At 37.6% G+C, this 10,034-nt stretch overlaps 1 protein-coding gene across 3 annotated transcripts in view; it reads left to right on the top strand.

Moving 5' to 3' along the window:
- The first annotated feature begins 444 nt into the window (after positions 1-444).
- The window catches only part of LOC111868895 (delta-1-pyrroline-5-carboxylate dehydrogenase, mitochondrial), a 41,052-nt gene continuing 31,462 nt past the window's right edge, over positions 445-10,034 (top strand). The window contains exons 1-3 of one of the 3 annotated variants that reach the window (XM_023859970.2): positions 445-590; positions 4,724-4,803; positions 8,165-8,298. In XM_023859970.2, coding sequence (XP_023715738.1) covers positions 547-590; positions 4,724-4,803; positions 8,165-8,298 — 258 coding nt within the window. In that variant the 5' untranslated portion in view covers positions 445-546. Of the gene's footprint in view, positions 591-4,723; positions 4,804-5,255; positions 5,632-5,699; positions 5,779-8,164; positions 8,299-10,034 lie in introns of those variants that run through there. The other 2 variants (XM_023859972.2, XM_023859973.2) reach the window with 2 other exon arrangements.

Here is a 10,034-nt window from a genome sequence, read left to right as displayed (position 1 = left end):
CTGGAATATGTTGGCTTAATACAGTGTAGCGGTTTCAGCAAATTAAAAGTTTCTTGAGAAAGGCCAAGACCGAAACATATGGCAGTTTAATTTTAATTTAAACATTTTAAATTAAGGAGAAATTGGAAACAAGGTTGCATTAAAGACGGAAGTAAATGTGTAGGATGGGTAAGTGTGTTGATCCTTGAGTGGGGCAAGCCCACGAGAAAAATATATAGTTGGAACTCGCCGCGCGTTACAACGATAAACCCCACAATGCACTATACTGATTATACCAATCCACACGTTTGGCTTCATTTTATGTTCAAAGACGGCCTTCGTATTTTATTCATACAAACCAGTGAGTTGAAATTAAAACAAAATTGCACAGCAACAATTCTTTTCCCAGAAGAACCCTGTCAGGCCCTGGCCTTCTAGCAATGCGCAGTAACGATTTGCGCATTGAATATAAAAATAAATGGGTCGACATCTGTTAGCTTGATGTCGAATGAAGGTGTGTTGTAAGATACTTTTTTAATTTTTCGGTTAGTTTGATTTTGATCGAAGATGTTGAGTTTATGTCAGCAGAGACTGATGTGCAACATCCAAAGGTAAGTACATTTGTTGTTCCTTCTTCTTGGTATGATAGTAGTAACAACATAATACAGATAAGCGAGTGTTTGTGTTTTTATACAAATTTAATCACCCCCATAGTTGACCTCACGTCCATCGTGATAAGATAGAACGAAAGACGGATTTGGTAGTTTGTCTTATTACAGATAGCCTTTTGCACTTATCATGAGGTCATATGTCATGGGGTGAACAAATCGTGCAGTCACAGTGTGTGGAATAATGGCCTTGATTTCATTTCCGAATAAGTATGTTGCATTTTGAGTTATACGGATATAAGCATTAGATCGTGTTAGTAATAACTTGCGAAAACGTTTTACTCATTGGCAGTGAAGTAATCAAAATGCACTCTTTGTTGAAGTTACAGTCGCTATTAAGTGTATTTTCGATAGGCCTTTTTTAACATAAATTTTGCACTCGTTTTGTAAAGTAGAACATCATTTAATTTCTCGTACTGTAGGCACTCACCCAGTAAAAATTGTTTCCTTTATGAATACTGTTGAGTGCAGACCATTGAAAAGAAATAATAACTGGATTACAGGAGGAATAGAAATACCTTGTAAATGTAAAAGGAGACTTTATGTTGACAACGTGAATGATAGGTATCCAAAAACGAAAGCATTTCATATGAATACAAGAATTCAGACAGTTATAAAAGGCTAAGAGGTAGAGGTGGACCCTGAAGCTGGAGCCAGCAAGTTCCTCCAAAACATTAGTAGCTACCTACCAGACTAAGTGTTTATAATAGCACAGAAGACCACAATCTAAACCTGCACTGCCATGAAAACTTAAGATCTCGTATAAGAAAAGGAACAGTTTGTAAATACAGTGGTCACGCACTTAGCTGCTTTGGCATACATCTGTATGACATTGTCTGTCAACAGACTTGTTGGAAAATTAAAATTGTTTCACTTTGCTTACTAGACGCAATGTATAGAAAACATACGTGTGTGAAAATAGCCGTGTTTTTTTCGTCGCTCTCACTGCAGTACTTTAATAATGCAATATTATCGAGTTATGCACACTATCCCCCTCCACTCGTCATTACGTTAATACAACATGTTTCAGTTTTCATATGAACACCATCAGGTACATCCATGCAATGTGCAAGGCAGTATACAGTACAAGGTAGTGGTAGTTATCAGTAGAGTTAAACTATCTTTCTTTTGTTTCAGTTATAGGTAAAAATGAAGTTACAATTATAATTAAAATGTAAATCAAGATTAAACTGATTCCCTGCTGGTGGTATTCACATCATTTAGGTCTGGTTGTTTTTGTTAATGGATAAGAATGGAAGGAAACAGTACAGTTTGTAATATAATGCAATGGGATGCTTCAGTACAGGATTATACATAAACTTGTTATCTTGTCACCAGTTTTAGATTTATTGGAGTGTGTGCCACATGGGTTTGTTTGCATGTGGTTTTTTTTATGATGCTGTCAGTAGCAAGACTGTATAAAATTCAGTGGTAAGGTTAGTAGATTGATAATTTGGAATAAAGTGGTCGTAAACCTAATTGAGGTACTGTCATTGCATTTGCATAGAGGGACTAAGGAAAACCATGAAAATCCTCAGCCTGATAGGTGGTGTCCTGGCCAGGGTTCAAACAGAATATCTCCCAAATATGAGTGAACAGTGTTAGCGCTATGCCAACCCATTCGGTTCATGGTATCACAACCCAGATGACATCAGTCTGTACTTTCATTTTCTTGATACATAACTGTTTTAGAATTGTTTGATGGTTGATTAGTTCGAACATCTGACAAGTCAACAGGACACTGCTGTGTACTGAATGCTACTTATGCTTGGTATCAGGGGTTCTGCAATTTAAATTTTTAATGAGGGATTTGTTGTAATTAAATGATGTATCTTTACAATATGATTAGTTTACATATGTATTTACATAATGCAGTAAACTCCATGTTATCCATCATCCAAACATCCATAATTTTCGCAAAACTGGCAAAATATGTCAAAGAAAATTTACCACATCTGTGAAGTTGCTTCAGAAACAAAGTTGCAGTGTACACATGTTCACCTGCTATGGGCACCACCAGCAGTGTTGCCTGTGGTCTTCACACTATAGGTCCGATTACAGTTGTAGTCATCTGTGATTACAGTAGAGGCCAGTTGAATATGTGAATGAATACATTACTGTGCCACTGGAGAAGACTCCTACAAAAGAACCAAAGCAGAAATATGTTGCTTTGCGCTTAAATGTGAATGGGTTGAAGGTAGACTTCCAGCTCCTTAAACCATAACTTCTCATGATGGAACATGAATGAATGAATGAATGTATGTATGAGGGGTAGGCCTCCTCAGCCCTTACATTGTGACCTACAGTGGTCTATTGTGCTTCCCCTTTTGATTATCCCCTCAGCAATCCTGCACTTTGAATGAAGCACAGGATTTTACATGGGGCATCAAGATAGTCACTTGGTTCCATAAAGTATTGACCCAAGTGATGTAATCTTAAATAAGCTAAGGCCTCACATTCACACAGGATATGTGAGGCTGTCTCGTTTTCTTCTTGACATCTCACAAGTGGGACTATCACTTAGTCCCAGTTTGAAGAGGTGTCCTTTAAGGTGACAGTGTCCTGTAAGTAGTCCCGCCACCCATCATAGCTGGTTCCTGTTTAACTTCAACAGTTCCTTCGCTCTTTTAGCTGAGGTCCTCGTATGAGTCCCTTTGCTTGCCCGAGTCCAGTCAAGGATCCCCAGTATTTCTTGTGTTTCATATTTGTCCAGTCCCTGATTGCACAGGCCGCTTCAGGTCCTATGAACGGATGTTCAGCTCCAATCTTAGCTAATTGGTCTGCTGTTTCATTTCCAGCAATACCCTCATGTCCCGGCACCCATATCAGTTATACCCTGTTATGTTTGGCCAGTTCCATGAGGGTTTGGTGGCAATCCCAGACCAATTTTGAGTTGATCTGGTGTGTGTCAAGCGCTTTAAGTGCAGCTTGGCTGTCAGATAGAATGTAGATGTTCCTATTTCTATAGTTCCTATGTAAATGCTCCATAATACATGCCTTAATTGCATATACTTCTGCCTGGAATACTGTCTTGTACTGCCCAAGGCTGAAACTAAGTTTCCGCCTCGTGCCGTAGCAGTATACACCAGCTCCAGCACCCTCATTTATCTTGGAACCATCTGTATACCAGATCAGTCCCCTTTTTCTGTTGGGCCGAAACCCGTCTTCCCATTCACTCCTGTCAGGCAATCTGACTATGAAGGGTTTTTCATATACATGTCTCAGTATCATCTTGTCAGACCCCATTTGTAATATGGGTTCTTTTTTCATGTCCTGAGTTATGTATGCATGGCCAAAACCATTGGATCTAGACTCCAAGCGGAAAATTCTGGTTGTCCAGGATTCAGATTTTCTTCTTAACACATTCATAGTCATGAAAACATAAAAAAATTATACACTGTACTTTTGCATTATGTTGTGGTATCACAGGCTTTATATTGCACCATTGTCATGCAGCAGTTAGTGTTGTACTTATGTTTAGTGAAGCTGCATGCAGTATTTGTCATATATAGGTGATATGTTTTGATCAGAGTTGGTTATCATGAGGCCATACATTTCATTAACCCATGAAATACTCATCATAGGTACATCAAACTGTATTATGTCTAAGAAGTACTTATGGTGTCATTTTTTAGGATAAGGGAATATAAGGCTTGTTGATGTCTGTATATCGAAACATGTAGACTGTAAGTGTGAATAGGCCTACTGTATGTAGCTTTAGTAAGGTTTATGTATGTACAGTATTGATTGATATGTGGAAATGGTGCAGTATGAAGCCTTTTATTAAGGTACGTTTTCTTGTACAAGGGATGTTAGACCTTGATACTTAACTTATCAAAGCATTGGTCAGAAGGAACTGAAAGAAACTTATGCTGTGGGCCTATAATGTTGACTTTGTATAGTAATTAGTAGGTGTGAAGTTATTAAGTGATATCTAGCCTATCAGATTTTGAAAATTGTAAAGCATGAATATTTGCGTGAAACAAAATGAATGAAAGATCGCAAAGGTTTGAAAATAAACTGCTTACTATGGTAGTGGTTTCATGTATTAATTCCTTATATTGTTATGTTTCTAGGTTTAATTACCGACTTCTTAGTTCAGTTGTGCCAGAGGTGAAGATTGACGATTTCCATGTTAAAAATGAACCCATTTTATGTAAGTTTCAATATATGGTGTACAAAATCTATCATCTTATGCAGATTACTGAAAATTGTGTATCTTTATTATTTGTGTAAAGTAACTAATTGATATTTTTATTCTCATTATAGCAGAGTTACCATTATTTGATTTTAGTTTTCAGTACAGAACTTCTTTTTAATAAAGTTACTGTTGTAGGCAGTACTCGTAACGCCAGACTTTCACTCTAATTAGTATTCTCTGATGTGTACTTCTTTCTTCTGCTGTGCACGTAGACAACTCAGTCCTTTCAGTCTTCACAGTGCAAACATCATTTATTTACATCTGAGCTATCAGCATGGACTTTTGACCTTGCAGAGAAGATAGTAGTATGCTCAAGAGTAGACATTAAAGAGAGTGGAAGGTCCAAGTTCTGGGAAGGAAAATAACCATTGGGAACAGCAAGAATTTGGGGGAGGAGCGACCATGATCACATCAAACCACATGCTTTCTGATTCATCATTCAGTGGTCTCAAAGTGCCTCATACACATTGATATGAGTGGCAACATCATCTGTTGCCATACATCTTGTGAGACATATACATATCTGTGTAGGGCACACACATGCTGATAAAGAATGACACAGTGAAGCCATGAGTAGCTAGCGCATTCCATCACAATTCTATATCAATAATAGAAGTGTACCTGTCTCGCAAGAATTTCTGGATTTATACCTCTTAAATTATCTGAATGCGCATTCATAGTGCTTTGAGTCTGACAGCATGTTTGAAAAAGAAGAGGGAACCGAAAGTATGTTGCATTTACTATGATCAAGACTGAAAAGAAAATAGTGCCATGAAGGATGGTGTAAGTTTGGAAGAAGACTTTTTATGCCATTAGAAAATAGCTATAAAACTTGAAATTTTTTGCTGCTAACTAATCTTAGTTACTGGCTTAAATTGTACGTGAACCATGTGCTTCTATTTATAAGGAACTTTACAGACAAGTTTGCAGGTAATACCAATTTTACTTGGATCTCAATTAATTAGGGGTTAGAAATGTTTTGAAAATCTGGTAGCCAGACAGATGCTTTGGTCACCATAAAAAGGTGAATCGTTATTTTCCTACAACCTGCTGCGGCTCTCACTTATGACTGTTGTGCGAGATGCATTTTTTCCTTTTGTACTGTTTGCCCTAAACACATGTAGGCTAGGCATGACATAAGGAAAAGAGCAAAATTTAAAAGGGAAATTAATTATTATGGCTTACCATTTATATTGGTCTTAACTTCTTTGGATGTGGTTTTACATTTCTGCTGTGCTGTAAATAACCAAGTGGCATTACCTGAATTCTAAAAGCAAACTGAATGTGGAATAGGAAAATTAATTGCCAGCCAACATTTTTTTGTTGCCACTGGCTACCAGCTGTTGTTGAAGTAAGTTCTAAACTAGTAGTTTGGTGAAAAGTACTGCCCACATGTATGCAGAAGTATGAGTTTGTGAATAACTGAACCTTGGATGAAATTCATTTCTGTCATGCCCTGGATTCAGGGCTGGAATCCAGTTGTCCATGCAACTAGAAGCTAGTTGAATCTAAGAATTCTGATTTCAGTTTTTAAGTTTTCCATGATAAACTTCATTGCTTAGAATTTCTTCCACAATTACTCATTGTCTTAGGTTACATGTGGATTGTTTGCCTGCCATGCCAAATTTAGCTTGCATGTTGTTCTCTGATGGAGGTGAACAATTTTTTTTTTTGCTGTGACACCAGCAAGGTTGGTTAGTTCATTCAAGTTTGAAGAAGAGAGTCCTTTGTTTTGGAGCTCGGTGTTTCTGAGGAAAGTGGATGCATGCTTCCTGGAGAACCAACATGTAAAAAGTAAAAAAAGTAAAGCTATCCCTGTACCAGGCCGTGAAGACCCATAGGGTTGTGAGACGTTGAGGGTCCCACATTATCTAGATAATCAGCTCAAAGATGGTGGTAAGATTGTCAGCCTTACGCCCCGGCTGTGCATTACTCCCCAGGAAAATTATTTAATTAATTCCTGGTACACATTTCTGTTAGAGGCAGAATGAACCCCAGGGCCATAGTGCAGCTGGAAGGGTCAGGTCAATTGAAAAAATCCAATAACCTCATCGGGACTTGAACCCGCGACCTTCCGGCTTGTAGCATAGCCCCTCAACCGACTAAGCTACCGTGTGCATCATTGCTAATACTGTTGTGGTTTTCAGGGCTTTCCTGAAGTCAGATATGTAAATAAAAAATGAAGAACACCACCTTTAGGACTACATACTGTAGGATGTTGAGATGGTATAGTCTGGTGAAACCACTGCCAGCACTACCTTAATCTTCACTGCCATGAAAACTGCAAATGTTTGATAAAAAATTTATGTTTCAGGCATGAAAAGTGAACACAAAAATAACATGATAACCATGCACATATGCATAAAACCACACGAGGATGATTGGTAGATTGAAACATGTCATAGTGAGAGTAACAGTAAAGTTAATATTGTCATTGTCTTAATCTCATTAAATTTATATCCATTTGTTGCATAGACTGGTAGCCATACCACAATTCTCTCATTTGCCACTAAATCAAATTCATGTATGTTTTTTTTTTTTGCGGGGGGGGCTATTTTCAAATTGTCGGTAAAGTTCAATGGGGCATAGTGCAATGAAGTGTACTTATGTCTGTATGTATCCTTTGCAGATGTTTTGTACTGTCATTCTGCCCACCCCCTCCCAATCATAAAACTGCACTGAAACCCATGACCACTTCTTTCTACAAGTGTTTGTTTGAATGTTCTTTACAATTCAATTGTAAATTCCTCCTAGAATTCTCAGTCACTTAATATAGTCCTGCTTCAGTAGCTATATGGTACATTTTGGCAAGTTGGCAGAGGTACAGGCAAGTTTCACAACAGTAAGGTGAAAGTTGAGACATGTTTTGGTTTTGGTTTCCGTTTCTAGGTTTCATGGTGTCCTGTCCATGACAGGACACTGATACATGCATCACATCTGACACTGAAACTTTTCACATGAAGCATCCCCACACAGTCTGCATCTTGACACACGTATTGCAACATGTATCAGTCTGCAGGATGCCCTAAATATATGACAATATGTATCTTATGTAGTGCACAGAGCATCACTAAATGATTTATGACTTGCTACTATGTGTATGTGCATCTTTTGTAGTTCACTATGCAGTCATTCTCATCACATTTTGGTCTATGTGAGCTCAAAAATTGATATACCATCATTAAATAATCTGCAGATATATAAAAAAATTAATAATCTTGTTTCTGTAATGAATAATTTATGATGGGGTATTATACAACAGATTTTCAAGTACTGATAATTGTAATTCTTAATGCCTAATGGTTTATTTATTAAGCTTACCTGAACGGGAGCAGGGAACGTAAAGAATTGGTGGCAGCATTGCAAGAAACTGCTGCTACTTGTGAGGATGTGCCCATTGTTATCGGAGATGAAGAAATTCGAACAAATGATGTCAGATATCAAGTTATGGTGAGTTAAATGTTTGATGATATCATTAATTAAAATTAGGTTTCAGTAGAACTTAACTGTGTTAATGGAAAACTGAATTGTTTTTGTCATTCGTTTTATAATGTGTAGAATGTTAGTTGATTGAACTTATTGAGTGTGATGGTGGTGTGTTCCCATTATCGTTACATATTAGCGGGAGTAAAAATCAGGAAGTGAGTAGCTATTTCAAATAATGTTAAACATGTGTATACAGTTTTTGATGTTTAGACTTGTGATTCTCAAATTTATTCTGTGCTTGATCATTTTTGCATGATAGAAATCCCAAATGTCCAATGTCGTACTCTCTAAAATAATGTTGGAAATAGTGATAGGAATTATCTGTGCCGTAGCTAAGGCTGTTAGACACCAGTTTATCATCGTGAAAATGTGGATTCAGATCAAAGGCAGCCTGTTTGGGTATATGATAAACAGAGTGTCCAGCACTGGTGTAGGTTTCTCTGTGAATACTTTGGTTTTCTCCTTCCAGGAAGCATTTCATCCGTGTCCCATATCTCTGTCATTATCATCATATTGGGCTGGTGCAGAGGCTGATGCATAGTTAGGTAATAGTAAGGTGGTTGGTCTAGAGGTAGATGCAGAGAGGACTGAGCGTATGTTCATGCAAACAGAATGTAAGATAAAATCATCATAGAGATGGGGAATTAGTGTCTCCAAAATGTTGCAGGGTGCAAATATTTGGGAGTGATGCTAGCTTGGTTGGGGCACTATGCTACAAGCCGGAAGGTCGTGGGATCGAATCCTGGTGAGGTCATTGGATTTTTTTCAATTTACCTAATTCTTCCAGGTGCACTCTGGCCCTGAGGTTGACTCAGCCTCTAACAGAAATGAGTACCAGGAATATTATTGGAATGTTCTTGGGGCTAAAGGCCCAGCCGGCTGGCATAGTGCTAACAACCTTACCATCTATGAGCTGATTGTCTAGAAAATGTGGGAACCTCAACGTCTCACAACCCTATGGGCCCCCACGCCCTGTTACAGGGATACCTTTACTTACTTGTACTTTGCTAGCAAAGCAAAATTTTATTGACCAAGAAATTAAGAGGAGATTGACTTTGAAGAATGCCTGCTACGAAGCAGATAGAAATGTTGTCTTCCAATGTCCTGTGTAAATGTGAAAATGAAAGTATACAAAACTGTAACTTTAATCTGTTTAGTGTTGGTGTGAAACTTTCTTTTTCACTATAATAGGAGGACATAGGTTATGGGTGTTTGAGGACAAGATGCTGAGGAGAATATTTTGGTATAATAAAGGGGTAGTGACAGAAGATTTGAGAAAGTTGCATAATGAGGAGATTCATAATATATACTCTTCACCAAATATTACAATCTTCGAAAAAGGGAGAATATGAATAGGAACTATAGCACACATGTGAGAGATGAGATTGTGTACCAGATTTTAGTTGAAAACCCAGAAAATCACTTGGAATTGAAATATTAAAATGGATCTTTGATGAATCATGTATGTGTGGACTTTAGTCATCATGCTCAGAATAGAGTGTAGTAATAGATTTTTGTGATTGCAGTAGTGAACTTTAAGTTACATGAAAGATGGAAAATTGCTTGACTAACAGAGCATTGTGCTTGATGGAGTTTTAAGTACAGTGGTTGCATTGTGAAATATATAGGGAACTTAAGTAGTTGGACATACAAAGAATGAATGCTTACTGTAGTCAGAATTTACAGAAAATGAAATTTTA

The sequence above is a fragment of the Cryptotermes secundus genome, unplaced genomic scaffold, assembly GCF_002891405.2.
Source record: "Cryptotermes secundus unplaced genomic scaffold, Csec_1.0 scaffold685, whole genome shotgun sequence".
Lineage (NCBI taxonomy): Eukaryota > Metazoa > Arthropoda > Insecta > Blattodea > Kalotermitidae > Cryptotermes > Cryptotermes secundus.
Note: the sequence above shows the minus strand (reverse complement) of the source record. Positions and strands in the feature narration are given on the sequence as shown.